We start from the raw sequence: 16,450 nt of genomic DNA on the forward strand, positions 1-16,450 counted from the left end.
AATAAGTACTGTAATCATCCGCTTATTACTTGGAAATAAAAACAAACAACATTTGCATAATAAAACTGTTTACACATCTTAATGAAAGTGTGTCATTATCTCCTCCTGGCTTTTATACAACAGTCAATGTACATCTTAGGTCAAATACATTGATTTTTACACCAATTATTGCTTAAACAGTTTTGACATTTTAAGTAATCCGTATTAGCGTGTGGACTCATTAAAAGAATCCTTGAGTGCAGTTAATGGTATTATAGAGAGGTCAAATTTATTAAGATCTACCAGAAAGAAATAACACAGAACTGATCACTCCATAGATTCTGAAAACATGAGACACTAGCCTCACAGTTCTACAAATCATTTCTCCTGGAAGCTAAAGGATTAGACTGACGTATATTTCCCAAGCTACATCTGTCATAACAAGTCTAAAAAAGCAACCAGCCCACTGAGCAAGAACTGGCACTTTGGGAAATGGCTTAAATAGCACTGAGATCTCAACTAGCGCTTCTATGATTACATATCTGAATAGACTCAAATCAAGAGCGTATTTCTTGTCACCCTCACATTTGACTTAAAGATAAAAATCAAAAATAAAAAAAAGAAAAAGAAAAAAGTATTGAGAATTCCTCAGTGTATCAGAGATTTCTTGATATTAGTGCTATGAACAGTACAAGGACAGGAGCACAGAGTCAGCAGTAGTCTTTCAACCCTGAGTCACAAAGACAAATGGGAGGAAGGGAGCGCACAGGGGCACTGCCTCTGCAGAAGTCTTATTCTCCCATCGCAGAACCTCATACTTAAGGCTTCTACATTCTTCTGATTGCAATTTCAGCCTCATCCATATTTGGTAGAACATTTTACTGTTAGTCTGCCTAATACTCCTGATGTAAACACATCTACTCACTCAAGGCATTACTTTGCCCATGCCCAGAGGTATGACTTAGGAGACCTTCCACAAATAATGGTCTGACATTGGAATGGACCATATATTTTCCTATATGTCAAGCTGCAGTTGTTTTCAGCCTTTTTTTAAAAACAAAACAAATGAACCCAAACATTTGAGTCCTCAAAATTCTCCAGTGGAAGAACTCATAAACTACAGGTTTAACAGATAAGGAATAGTACATAGACCCTTTAGAGATAACCCACAGAACACAGATTGGAAACCAATGTTGTGATGTATTCTGCTTCATTTCATGGAACCTGCATAAGAGATGGGAAAACAACTGGGAAAAGGGAAAGGAGAAAGCTCTTCCTATCCTACAGAATGGCTGCTGGATTCCTCTATGGGTTTCCCACAACTGCTGTTATACCTATGAAACCCAGAATGGTTTGGGTTGGAAGGGACCTTAAAGGCCATCTAGTTCCAAGCCCTCTGCCGTGGGCAGGGACACCCTCCACTACACCAGACTGCCCAAAGCCCTGTCCAACCTGGCCTTGAACAATTCCAGGAAGGAGGCATCCACACCTTCTCTGGGCAACTCTGAAGTTGCAGGGACTTCAAGCAGATATGTCTATTCATGAACAATAAATTGATTACTGTTGAAGTGAATAGCACAACAATTTGACCTCTTACTAGCTGCTACACGTCCTAGGAGATATTGTAGAATAGAATAGCTCAGTTGGAAGGGACCTACAATGACCATCTAGTCCAACTGCATGAGCACCTCAGGGCTGACCAAATACTTGGTTAATACTTTGTAAATACTTGACCAAAGACTGTAGATCTACAAACCAAAGACTGTAGATCTAAGTCCCAAGTGCAGAAACTCCCTTCCTTCACCCCCAGTTTCCCTTTCCCATACCAGAGCACCTGCGAGTCAAGCATTACAGTAGCAAGCAGTCTCTGTTTCTGCCCTGGGACTCCATTTCCCAGATCAGACTCCTGAGGACCTGTGACCTGACAGTCAGCTGCATCTGTCCTTGGACGGAGTAGGGCAGACAGACTCAGGAATGGAGGTGTGGCAGCCATGCCACACTAGGGCCTGCAGGAATGTATTAGTAGGAAGTAGCATTTTAAAGAGTACCTGAAAGTTTCCAGGATTAACATAGTGCTCACAGGTACATCCCTTGCTAATGACCCAAGCTCATTTATTCGTGTCTCAGCACCTGCATGTGACCAGACACGTAGCTCCACCGCACGACCTTGACACTCAGGTCTGCTACTGCAACTCTGATGTAGCACAGGAGTTTTGGATGAGTAGTTGTATGACAGCCTCACAGCAGCAAGAGACCCATTGCTGATGAGATGCTCATCAAGACAGACCCAGCTACTGGTACTTTACTTTTTCTGTTTTTTAACAGCAGGCATGTGGAAAGAGGAAAGTTACTGGAAAAACTCATTTATTCACTGATTTTAGAGCAACTTCATTAAAACTCAATGCAATGGAGCCATTGATTGAGTCACATTAAGAGAACCCGGGTTATCTTGAAGCACTCTAGGGCTCCAATTCAATAAGCCCCATCCCCTCAAAAAAACCAGTTACCCTGAACACCAAGGTTAAAGACCCTTTATTGCCTCTATCTCCAAACTCCAGAAATAGCATTAACCCCACACCCCAAACTAACAGAAAGAAAAAACCCATAGTATTTAATAAACTATATTCCATGACAATAGTGATTTAAAATAAATAAATAAATAAAGTAGAATTCCATTCATAGAAATCCCTTTCCTTCACTGGTCTACGTTTTGTATCTTTACAAGAAGAGATATGGTTTTCTTACGTGATACAATTTTATATTTCATTTATAGAAAAAAACAAAAATTACACAGAATATCTATGTTCAAACCTTCATAAAGAAGAAAAAATTAAATAGAAGAGAATCTAATTCACCTCTGAAATCTTGGGAAGGAAGTTCTAACTACTTCTGAAAGCATACAAGTTGCGTTGGTGAAGAAATATTACCTTCACCACTTCTTTCAATGTAAGGAACAAGCAAAGGCAGTGTCCATATCCTGCACAACTAAGCAAGAGCTATCCTGTGTAAACACTAAGTCCAGGAGGATTGCCCAAGGAGAACCAGAACAGAATTCTGTCTGAAGCCTGACAAATGTTGCCTTTATTAAATAACATTAATGATTAGACTTATGTTGTTGAAATCATGAGGTTGACATTCCTAGGAGCTGAATTCTTTATTTAATAAATAAAAAAATTAGTAATAATTTTTAAAAAAGCAACACAGGCACTGCAATGGGGTTTTCCATGCCCTGACCTCCCAATGCATGCCATTTGCCCAAGAGACTGGTAACTGGGAGACGAAGCACAGTTAAATATCATTAAATTCTATTATTAGCTTTTAGCAAGGCTAATTACAAGACTGCCAACCCAAAATGTCATGGTGATTTCCTCTGACGTAATCACCTAGCACCCAGGAAATGAATGGAAAACTACCAATCCATTTTGCTGACACACATTAGGAAACAGACATGCTCATCATAAATATCTGACATAATCTTTATAACTTCCTAAGCCAAAAAAATAAATAGAATTAAAAGCAAGACAATCACCACATGGAAACACCACAAACAAAAAAAAATCTCAAACAGTATTTAGGGTTCAAAAGAACAAATAAGCAAGCTGGTAAATAAATTGGTCAACTAACTGACGTTAAAATAAAAGGAAAACACAACCAAAGGCTACATAACATCTTTTGCCAAATGATGTAGTTCAATCCCTAGGAAAAAAGAAACAAGTCTTACATACTAAGGCTGAGCCTGACCATGAGGTTTTATGTTGAATACCATCTGAGACCTCATGGTCTACAACGCAGAAGGGAATTGTGTCTGGGATTACCATAGTATCATCTTGATGCAAGCTTTCTCTTCTCATATATTTTTATATTTTCCTGAAAGGAAATTAATCTGCGAAACTAATAATTACTATCTTAAGAAGCCTCTTCTTATTATATTTTTTTTATTCTAATGCTTACAGCTGACTAAAACTCTCACAAGGAGTTTCTATATGTGTAACCATGCATGCACCTAATGAATCTATATATAATCTGTCCCTGATGGTTAAATACTCCGATCGCATTCCCTCTCAGTCTCTGCTCCACAGTATGGCCAGGGATTATTAAATGATGTTAATGCCCTTCTTATCTGACAACACAACAGTACATTCAATAGCTTGAAGGGAAGACATCTCACTGCTTTCCCTCTTAGCTGTTTTCCAAAGAAAATCAATTAAATAAATCTCATTTTAGATACAATGTATTTAAACCTGATGACAGAAGATCACATTCAATTAGAAACACACAGGTTTAGTTTGCATACACACTCAGTAACTGTGACATACGGAGACAACTAATCAAACAGAACTGCCTCCCTGTTCCTTGCATGTATCAGTTTATTTTCAAAAAAATAAACTGACAAAAGGGATTTTATAATTACGATGGGGTGAAATACTAGTATTAGGGGTTGCTAACAAGCGGATTTCCCTCAGGTAGCCCTCTACCCGCAAGTGACACACGCTTCGAAAAACAGAAGACCATTTTTACCAAAGGAGTCGAACGGGGCTGGCAACACAGGCACTAGCAGTTACATAAATCGATGCTAAAAATAAACTTCAGAGGCGCGGGGTGGGCAGCGGCTGGGGCGGGCCCGACTGCGCTGCCCGCGAGGCCCGCGGGGCCGGGCTCAGCCCCGCAGCGCCGGGAGCACGGAGGGTCCCCGCCCGCCGGGCCCACCCCCACAGCCACCCCGCCGGCCGCGCTCCGGCCGGGGCCCGCGGCGAGGCCCGGCCCGGTTCAGCCCAACAAGTTGCCGGAGCGGGGACGCGGGCGGACCCTGCTTACCACCAGCACGGGCACGCCTGCGGTCAGCGAGTAGAGGAGCACCGGGGGCACGGCGCTGCGGTCCTCCGGGCCCGGGTAGGGCTTCGGTACGCGCCCTCGTAGCAGAAGAAGCCTTGCACGTTGACCGTGAAGGTGTCCGTGTACTCGAAATAATAAGCCAGCATCACGGTCCCTGCCATGATCACCATCTGGAAGTAAAGCATGCTGGTGAGCGGAGAGGGCACTCGCATGTACTTGGGCTCCGGTGGCCGCGGCAGCCCCGTTCCCCGGCGGCGCGCTCCGCTCGCTCCCCGGCGGCATCCACCGCGGGAGGAGGCGGCTCGGCGGCGGCCAGCGGCGCCGTCAGGCCCGCCGGGCGGGGAGCGCGGGCAGGGCAGGGCAGGGCAGGGCAGGGCAGGCGGGGGCCCGGCCCGCCGCTCCGCCACCGGCTCCAGCGCGGGCGCCGGCTCGTGCAGCGGGCGGGCGGAGCGCGGCGGCGAGAGGGGGCGGCTTCGCCCCGCCCCGCCCGGGGAGCAGCAGCCGCGCCGGACCCCGGCCCGGGCGGGGAGGAGGGAGGGACCGGTGGGGCAGTCCGCGCCAGCTGCGAAGGCCAATCTGAAAGTTCCCCGGCCGCGCGACCGTGATTAGTACGTGAAACCCTCCCCACCTCCGCCTGCCCCGCAGAAGGCAGGGGGTACGGCTGGTCCCTCTCTCTACACCGACACGCACACCTGTATGACGGGTGTGCACAGGCAGGGAGCTCCCGGAGCTGCCCGCCGTCTCGTCCCGTCCCGTCCCGCCCCCCCCCCGCCCGGCCGCGCCGGGCGCTCGACACTGCGCGGCCCGGCGGCGGCCCCGACGCCGCCAGCGGCCAACGGCTCGGACGCGCCCGGCCGGCAAACGGATCGCCGCTATGTGCCGGGGTGGTAAAGGCCTCAGAGTGGAAATGCATTACTCTTTTGTATATGGATAGCTATTAAAGCAATTAACGTTTGAAGCTTTCGTTTAACAGCTACAAAGAAAATGAGTAGCTGGGCACCAACCTATCCTCGCGCAAGTAACGTTCAGAGTAAGAGGTAAGTCTGCTCCAGTGCTGGGAGAAATCATACGTACATGAACACAAAGAGTTCCACTAAAATACATATATAGCGCATACACATACACTTAAGAACAGATGACTGTGCCCAGTGCTTGTGCAGATTCACCCGTGTGCAGGCTCTAGTCTGGATTCCCAAAGCCAACAGGTAAAAAGACAAAAAGTTACTTAAAGGTACTTCCCCCACACTCCAAAATGTTACATGGCCAGGAAACAGTCTTTAAAGGGGCACCTTAGCCTTAAAGATTCCACTGGGCTTAGTTAGTAAAGGCTGTTAGAAATAACAAGTGAGATTTGATCGCCCTGTTTTTATAATGTGTAATCATTCTTCTAGTGTTGTCCTTTGGCTTTAACTGTTCATTTTCCTCCCCTTTCTGGAGAATTTAGTTCATATTCAGAGATGTTAGTCTCCATGCATTTATTTTTAATCATCCCTTGAAGAACACCCTCTTCATGCGTGGATTCCACATCCAGTCTATTTTATATGTTCTTAACATACTCCCCAGAAGAATCTAAATCATGTCATTCGCATTACACTCACCAGACTTAGCTGGATAGCTCCCTACCTTTGTGAAAAATATGTAGTGAGACATGAGACATCTTGTGGTGAATTCTGCCTAGCACAGAATTTATTTTCCCCATTTCTTTAGTGCAGTCCAATATCCATTACCATACACAAAAATCTTAATTTCACCCTGGAGACTGCATACAAATACCCCCATTGTTAGGATATAAAGCCTGATCCAAAGACCAAAGTCAAGAGCAGGACCGCAGTCAGCACTAGACTCAGCTCTTCAGCGCTATTTGAGTGGATGCCCCAGAGAAACACTGATGATGGTGTATAGTTTTCAAAACTTGGCATTGGGCAAAATCAACCTTTTCCAGTAACCATCTAATAAAATACTCCTGCATTTTGCTATTACAAGCCAACTTCTATTTATCGATATACCAATGGAGCTACTGCATATAGGAATTAGAGGAAGAAAAAGTCCTGTTTTTTACAAAAAAAAAAAAAAAAAAAAAATGGTACTATCAAAGTCTCTGAAGGATTTGGATCATAGATTTTGGAAAGAATCTTCATAGGGCACATAGTCCAACCACCTGCTCAACACAGGTCCCATTACATCAGGTTGCTCAGTCCAGTCAACTGCCAAGTATCTTGAAGGATGAGATTCCACAACCACTCTAGACAACCTGTGCCAACCTCCAACCACTGACATGTAAAACATTTTTTCCTTATATTAAGCCAGAATTTTCTGTGTTCCGTCCTGGGCCTGCTGCCTCTCTTGTCACTGGGAAGCTGGAGAGAAGAACCTGACTCTCCCTCCTCTACACCCCACCATGAGGTAGATGTAAACAATACTAAGAAATGCCCTTGGCCTTCTCTCAGTAAGGCTAAGCAAAATTAATAACACTGCTGGTGGTATAGGAATACATCTGTATTCTGAGTGCTCCGCCTTTTCTGTTGGTACACAAATGCTAGCAAGTATATATTGGCTGCCATTAAATGAAGCTATTAAAGGCATTATCAAGGGGCATTACAATGAAGAGAGTTTGTCTTTATGCTTTTCTCTTAGTCTACAACAGTGACATTATTTAGGCTCTAATATGTGGCTTCCAATCATTTAAAAACATAGTGTGCAATGGGCTGGAATAAATCTATTCGATACAATATTCACTTGTGCTATTTGGCTCAGTCTAGTGCCCATGCTTCAAATACTACGGGTGGACTTGCCATTTAATAGTGTTAACACCAGAGAATACAAGATTTAAGCCAAAAAGGAGTTTTAAAGTCAGCTTCATCGGTAGTCAACTCAGAATGATCTGAGTCAACTCAGATCACTGATGAAAAAAACTAAAATATGAAAATATCAGGCTCTGGGTTTTATTCAAAAAAGTGGTGCTACATAGGCAAACTGATTGATTATCAACTTGATGCTTCATTGAGGAGTTAAGGGAATTAATTATTCCCTTTCTGCAACCTCCAGTGCTTAGAGTCAAGATCATTAGGTGAGAAAAGTAGTCGGACATCTTATTAGATAGCAAGAGGCTCAACTACAGAGAGGTGACCAGATGCCAAAAAACTTCAAAGCAGAAAGTATATAAAAATTTCAATGATTTTTTTCTTTGAAAGCTCTGTAAACCTATGACTGTTTGTGAAAATAATGATGAAGCATGCATTTATTTTTATACAGGTAAGGCCTGATCTGTCACTGTCATCCTTTCTCAGCCCCTTCTCCCTCTTCTCCCATTTTGAAGAAATTTTTTTTTCCTTAGAACAAGTCTGCAAGGCTTGGTTTCTCGTGGCTGATAAGGTTAAGTTAAAATCTGGATTAGTTTCTGTCTGACTTGCACCAGCTGAAAAACATACATGCATTTGATGCTTGCTACTGTTCTCTTCATAGAAATTGGCTGTTGCACTATGTAGATTACTATTTGGTATAATAAGGAAGGGTAGAAATGCTTAGGAATGCATAGGTAAGGCACATCCAAGCTCCACAAGATGCTCAGAATATTACAAAAGCAAAAATACAATCATACCAAATACTGATTTATTTTAATACTTATAAAGAAATTCACATTGTTGCAGACACACTTTATAAGCATGGTCTGTACACCAGTGACTTGCCTTCATGAATATGCATTAGCTGATCAAGTAAAACCAGAGCTATGCTTTTTATTATAATGAACATGATGTTTATTGGCTGCACAGCTGAATATGCAAACATGTATTAAATCAAACAAATAGAAGCACAAGAACACAATCCCCAGTGACTAATGCAGCCAGCTAAATATATTCTGCAATCACAGTATTCCCTGCTGATTTATATCAGTGATATGCAATGACAGCGGAATGGCAGAGAAAAGCCCAGAACCAACAATTTTTGTTTCAGAAAGCTATTGATAAAATTGTCAGTTGAAACTCAGATGACAGACAGACTGTTGTTGAAACTAACTTTCTTGGAATAATGCCACTGATTTCAGAGCAGGAGTTCCCCTGATAGATTTAGCTTGTTCTTTCATTTGCTACCTAATTTTTAAGTGAAATATCAGCTCAAGAGACACAATGTAGAGCAGGGCAGACAAAGACAAACCTTAGCTGCACTGTTTTGAAATACTTTGAAATCATGACCTTCATTACAGGGAGATATTTCCAATTCCAAACCAAATTCACTAACCTTTCATGTGCTTACATCACCACATTTTATAGTATTTTCTAGTTATGAAACATTATTATGGCAAAAGGCAGTAAAGAAACAAAGCCAACCCAACAAAGCCTTCTCAATGGGAAGAAAAATAAGAATTGATATCAAATCATCCCACTGTTTTTACCCTTCTGTTTACCTCTTTCATGCTTTATCAGAGTGACAACAGCTGGCAACCCCATGGCTGTTTCCCTGTTACATGTCCACACTACTACACTAAACGAGCCCTTTCTGAAGGGAATATTGCATCTGCGTTGGTGGCACAGCAGCAGGGAAGATGGAATGAACTAAAATCTTTAGAGACCTCCTGGCTTTAAAAATGAGGGAAAGCCCCCTACTTTGGCAAATAGCAGGAGAGAGATTTGCTTACATACAGACTTTAGAAGAACATTGTATAATACTGAGTATTTGATGCAAACTTTACTCTGGCAATATACAATGGTCTCTTCCTCTCTATTTAATAACAGATAACGTTAAGAGATAAATAAAAGGACATTTTAATTGTTTAATTAAATTGTTTAATTATATGCTTCATCCAGCAGTGATTTAAGTCCTAAAGCCCAGGGCATTTACTGCTAAAATTTATGCTTGTAGAACCATCATAATGCAAAAGGAAAATAATCTTCTAACAGTTGGAGCACAGCACAGAATCAGAAATGAGGGCTTGCCCAGAACACTTGCACAAGTTAGGCACCAAATCTAAGCTTTTCGTATGGTCTTAGCATGTAGTTCACAGAGAGACAACTCCAGTAGGTGACTAAGCTCTACTACATTAGGGCAGGATGAATCATCCTCTGAAGTGTCATTCATTCCATCCTAAGAAATACCAGCCTCTGATGATACCACTTGCAACAATAACGAAACAAACTTTGATAACTAGCTAAGACTAGCACTCTTCTTTTAAAGGGCTCTAGTGAGATGTGATCAATTTTACCTCTTAACTTTCACTGCACATAGTTAAACTAGCTCCAAAATAGGAATTATACTTTTCAAGAGTCACGCAGGGAGAAAAAAGTCAAATTAGTAGCAGCATAAGCATTAATATTGCATTTGTATTGCGGTATTATGTAGAGGTAGACCCTGTTTCCACATAAGACAACATTTTGCCCCAGGAAGCTTGGCATCTCATACAATGCAGTGCAAGGATATGAGAGAGTGAGCAGATGGAGATGAAACAAATGAGGAGGAGGAGAAGGCAACAATGCAATGATTGAGTTTGATATAATGAGTAGCAGTCACAGCACATTAGTTGCCTAGTCAGTGTTTACATCAATAAGATAATTAATCTTCTTAAAACTGCTTGCTATCTTCAAATTAAGGAGAAGTATTATTGCATGCAAGTTCTTCATAGGTTAGAACAGAAATTTGGGATTCCAGAGGGACACCATGTACCTGTACATCTTGAGAACTGAAGCCTGTATTAGCACATCTACTACTATACTGTCAAAATTAAAAAAATACAGAACACAGTTTTGTCAATGTGAAATGAAATTAAACACTGATATTGGAAAGCTCAAATAATGATTATTTAACCTGACCTAAGATAAACTTAGGAAAAAGCCTACCACTTAAGAAATTGTTACCACAGCTATGAAGTTATCTTCATTGGTAACATTTTCGGTAACTGCAATGTTATGCAAACTGACTCTAAACTTGGCAATCTTTGGCACAATTGGTTTGATAAAAATCATATGAGTAACCTCAGGATTTTGGAATAAACTTCCTCATCTCATTCACCCAGAATATCCTCATTCTTGTCATTTCTTTTGATGAAAGAAAACCCCTTTCCAAGGTAATCAGCGATGCCTTGGAATATTGATACAGCAGATTACTGAACAGTAGCTGACATAAGCAGAGCACTAACCTATTCATGGTGCAGTAGTCAAGTGGAAAAAAAAACCCAACCAAAACCAACACACCAAAACACACAGACCTGCCCTGTGCAGTACACTGTATCTATCTGTACAGCCCATTTTTGTACATAATTCAAAATTAGTTCAGACATTGTACAATGCCTGAAGGGTTTACAGACCAGTCCTAAAACTTTCTTTACATATTACTGAATTAATTTCACTCATTTGAATATGGCAGTTTGCTGTATTGTAATTTGCCTTCTCTTTTGAACTTTTTAAATTAGAAATAGTGAGACTAATTAATACAATTTATCAGCTAAACATTGTGTACAGCCTTTAAGGGGATGCGCTTAAAGTAAATGTTTGCCCACTCCTCAAGATTCCATGTTGTCAGTATAAAACTTTCATCAATCTGAAAACACACAAGTGTGAAGGAAGGAAATGGCCAGCTCACCCAGCCACCCTTCTGTGGTTACTTACGCTCTCACCCACAGCTTAGCTGCCTATAAGAACTGGACTCTAAGCACAGTATGTGCTTTTACACATACTGTAAACACATTGCCTAAAGATCTGTGAGCAGTAGCTGAAGTTACCAGAGAGATGGAGATAAACTTCTGTTTTAACTGAAGATCTTCTTCATTTGCAGGAAAACTTGTGTGAAAAAATCCACACCTTGTCTGCTTGCAGGGTTGATGTTTTATAGCCTGGTCTCTACCTGGATGAATCCACCCCCTCTCATTTTTAAATTCCACACTTAAATAGAAGTGTGACTAACTTTTAGCTCTGCACATTTGCCATCATTATCGTTTGCTAATTTCATGACTGCGGAATAATACATTCTGAGATACTGAGGAGGAGAAAGGTAAAACCATCCAAAAGTGTGTAAAAGAAATTAGATTATCATGTTGCCACGGGACTCTGCATGGAATCGTGAGGTCTTCCTTCCAAGACTGAAGATTTCTCAATTCAGGGGCAGATGCCTAGTAAAACTTGCAGAGTTACCTCTTTCCAAAACCAAACTTGGCCCTTAGCAATTGTATCATGAACTGTTAAGGTATACAAGACTCCAAAGATACTTTCAAGCACAAGTCTGTACATAAGATTAAATTAACCCACTTAGTAACTCGCTCTCAAAAGAGAAAGACAAATAGGCTAATATCATAAATTATGCACCATAATCACTGCATACTTCCAGCTCTGGTTATCGTTTAATGTATACAGCTCATCCTGGCAGGAGTCCAATACATCCTCTGTGACAGCTTTCTGCTGGATAAGCTCACACACAGTTGTGCGGTGGAACTACTTATGTTCTTACAAATTACACCAGACATTTCTCATTAGCATTACACCTGAAATCCCATTCCCAAGTTGGATATTATCCATTACTTCACAAAATTAAGATGAAAAGCACAGAAAGAGCAAGTTCAGGGTACCTTTATCCAGTTCAATGGAGAAAAAGGAAAAAAAAAAAAAAGCCCATAGAACTTACCAAACAGAATTACAGAAACTATTCATTACTACCAGGTAATTGTTCAAGAAAGCTAGAAATAGAGAAATTATTTTCTTGGATTAGTTTGAAAATTTTAAATATTAAAAATACTTAAAGTCCAATTCATAATACTCATCACCCAGAACCCTGCCCTTCTGCCCTCAGCATTCACGATCCACAGAGCTACAAGAAACATGGGTATCACACATTTCCATTCAGCACCAAGACATTTATGTTACATTCATGTTTTCACAAGCATCCTTTCTCTGAAAAATGCCTTTTTTTTTGCAGCTTGTTCATGAGCATGCAGCAAAGACAAAAAACCTCAAGAAAGAGGAAAACTTAAGGCCTAGTGACAAAAAGTAGTCGGCTACAGACACAAAGCAGTCATACAGCCCTGCAATACTGCTGTGAGTGACACCATCACCAGGCCAGTGAGGACACACATCACAGGGGTTTCCTACACTGGTTTGTACATGCCCGCTGCAGGACAGATGCCTCTGCACTTTGAGAAGCCCTCACCTTCTGCAGAACACCACCTACGCTACCCCTTCTGGCTACAAGGCTAAGTCCAGAGCAGGACTGAAAAGACAACCTTTGTTTAAAGCATTAGGCCTGCTCACACTGAAGTTAGTTAAGTGCATTTCTCTGAATAACTGTATTCCTACAAAACATGATTTCAGGAAGCAACCACTTCTATCCATCACTATTCAGATACTTTCCTCCTATCAGGTATCTCCATCCTTGGAGATATTAAAATCTTCACTGAAAAGGCTCTGAGGAACCTGACCTAAAATTGAAGCCAGCCCTTCTCTGAACATATGGGTGGATTACAGGACTGCCAGGAGTCCCCTCAAACCTAATTTTTTCTATGATTCTGTGAATTACTTCTGATTTACTCCAACCCATAGATTTGCAATCTTTAGTCTTAACGATTACTGTTCATTCTAATGGTGATTCACTACAATTACTGTAATTCACTGATTATTGTAATTCATATCTAAAATAAAATCATATTTCCTCTAAATTGGTGAATTGGTACAAAGTGAAACTGCCCATCCACTACCTACACTGGTAGCAACAAAGATATCTCTTAATTTTCCCCTTTCTAAAGGGACAGTCCTATACATATATGTGTGTGTAGGCTCCGATAAAGTGCTACATAAAACCTCTTACAGGATTGGTCCTTAAAAAAGTAATCTGTGAGGGTACCCCTTTGCCTTGGTCATCACTTATCATAATTACCTTCCAGGCAAAAAGTATACTGGCAAGCATTAGCAGGGGACTCAGGAGGGCAGCAAGGAAGGAAATAACTTGTTGAAAACTGAAAAACAGTTGAAAAGTCATTTCTGAGAGACATAGCAACAGCTTTTGCTGCTTTGAGAAGTGAATCCTGAAATGCAAGAAGCTGGAAAGGTAAACAGCCAAAGTAATAATAAAATAACAAATAAACCAGCTTTTGAAGATCCTTTGTGGTAAGTTGCTATCATTGGTACCATGAATTATTAATAACCAAAGCTTTCAAGCTCTTTGCTAAATTAACTTACTTGAGATTGCTTCTCATGTAAAAAATATTTTGTGTTTAACAAATTGTTAGGTGAAAGGGTAAGAAATTTATTAGAGTAGCATATGAATATCACTGATATAATAGGGGACAGTGTCAAATTATTATGTAACAAAATATATGCTTGTTTGGTTAATACACAGCTCTTTACTTTGATCACTGCTTTTGGAAATCCTTACCCATTCAATGCCTTATTCATCCAGCTAACCAGCTTAACTCCAGACAACTGACTGTACCAAAAGAAAGAAGTGGCAAGTGATCATGTGGGAAAAAATGATTAAAGAAGGAAAAGTGGGGAGAGAGATTTGTGTAAGGGTACATTTACAAAGTTGGCAAGAACATCAGAAGTTGAAATTACAGGTTTCTTGTGGGAAAAGGCAGGAAGTGGGGGATTCTGTAGGCTCCTGTCAGAGCAACAGGATTAAGATGTAGCAGCTCAACAGCTCATGCAGACAGCCAGTACGCTGGCATGACAGCAGGACAATATGAAGACAGTTTGATTACACATAGGCAGCCTGGCTTTTTGTAGGCCTGGCAGGTGGTAGAGGGGTAAGAAGGCCGTATCACTGGGACAGAATCAAGGAATGTAAAATTTCTTCAGGATTTATTTTGGGAGAGGATTAATTGATACCTGCCAGAACTAAGATCAGTATCTGTTTTCTGTTAAGACCACCTAGTGACTTTACTCTTTTGGCCTTAAAGCATCATGCAGTTTTTACACTCTTCACATTGCCAGAAACTATCACTTTCAGAAGCATATAAGGCTCATTTACTTTGAACTGGCTGCTGTGTGGTAAAGCTGTAAATATGAAGTACAACTAGTACCTCAGAAATAGAGAGACATTAAAATATTATTAGTGTTTGGTCCTTTCCCCCCATAAGAATTCTGTTAATTTAGAGAAATTACAAGCAGTAGGACATCTGCATACAGAATGTAAGGGCTGCAGAATCAGATTCTCACTAAGCCGGCACAAAAATTAACCTTCAGGAAATGGAGTGGGCAGCTGCTAAAAGATACAAACCATCTTAGGGAACACATAATTTTTTATGACATTAACCTTTTCTTCATCGAGCAATGCCAATATCCAGCATGCTGAATACTGCTTCTACAGTAACTAGGACAGTATCCAAATTGGATTAAGCAAATTATTTAGCTTATTAGGCATCCTAATGTCCAGTGTTTAATTCCATTAGGAACATTTAAAATTTCAGTTAGGGAAAAAAAAATGTCATCCCTCAGAAATAGGAACAATATCCGATTGTCCCAGCTGACCTTGGCATTAGTTACACAGCCAAAGTCAACAATAAGTCCAGGAAAACCATGTATGGTATATTATGTACAACTCTAAAAATGCGTATCATCCACACAGGTTTTAATCATGCACCCTCTACTTAATATATCAACTGCCTTACAATAATGTTGCAACTAGCAACTCCAGAAACAAGGGTAATGAAAATGGGGACACAGAGCAGCTTTTGTCATATAATCTCCCCCAAAGATAGAAAAAAGTCTTGGAAGGAGAAATTTTCATTGCTGTTGATACACAGCAATTTAATCCTGCACCGGTAGCTGCATCTTACTAGTTTTAAGTAATAAATAGATACTTCTACATAATCCTTTCATTTTCAAGAAAAATATCACCAGCGTGGGTGTTTTAAAGAAATACAGAGTAATAAAGCTTATAAACCAATTGGGATAGTTATGCTATACAAGTTCTTAGAAAATACTTCAACTATCTAAAAATATCCCTGAGCATACTAAAAATATGCTACAGAAAAAGGGAAGTTCAACTTCATGTTCATATCCATATCCAACAGGTAGAGAACTCATTGCCCTCCCTTCTTCTAGGATAGCCAGCAGGAGAGGTAAACCGCAATGCATTCTCTGGATGCCAGGAAATTTTTTTCTCCCTGCATTGCTCATGGTCAGGGCTGGAAAAATCTTTGCATCAGCGAGAAGAGCAAAAATTCTGGAAACCTCTTCAGACTTCAAGACCATTCCAGAAAAAATTCATTCCTGTATTAGTTTCCCTCAGATTATGCCTCCCTTGGGTCCTGCTGTCCTTGGCATCTCCATTTCCTGCCTTCTTGTGCTTTGATCTATTTCTTATAAGTAAAACAAGGGTTATGAAAAGCAGGAGAAACAGTACCTGCTTTGTGTTATTGGCTACTAAAGTCGTGTTCAGTACCAGGAGGTGCAGATGAACAAAGACAGGATGGTGGCTCATTTCTGCATTGCCTGGGGTGACTGACACAACCTTCACACGCAGGATGTTTACTTGCATCTGGTTCTCTACTATGCAAGTCCTTAAACCATTTATGCTACAGAGAAATTGCTTACTAGGATGTTACTGGTTTATGAGAACTATGCTCAGAAATTGCTTGGGAAGATTACATTACAAATAAAGAACATTTATTGAATTCCTATGCTTTATCCATTTCAAAGAAGCAGCAGCTTTCCAATGCTTG

General features: G+C 40.9%; 1 protein-coding gene across 1 annotated transcript in view; it reads right to left on the reverse strand.

Annotated features, from left to right (window-relative positions):
• The window catches only part of PLPPR5 (phospholipid phosphatase related 5), a 45,160-nt gene extending 40,041 nt beyond the window's left edge, over positions 1-5,119 (reverse strand). The window contains 2 exon segments of the mRNA XM_075760014.1: positions 4,795-4,880; positions 4,883-5,119. Coding sequence (XP_075616129.1) covers positions 4,795-4,880; positions 4,883-5,024 — 228 coding nt within the window. The 5' untranslated portion in view covers positions 5,025-5,119.
• Positions 5,120-16,450: the final 11,331 nt, after the last annotated feature.

Source organism: Balearica regulorum, chromosome 8 (genome assembly GCF_011004875.1).
Source record: "Balearica regulorum gibbericeps isolate bBalReg1 chromosome 8, bBalReg1.pri, whole genome shotgun sequence".
NCBI classification, from domain to species: Eukaryota; Metazoa; Chordata; class Aves; order Gruiformes; family Gruidae; genus Balearica; species Balearica regulorum.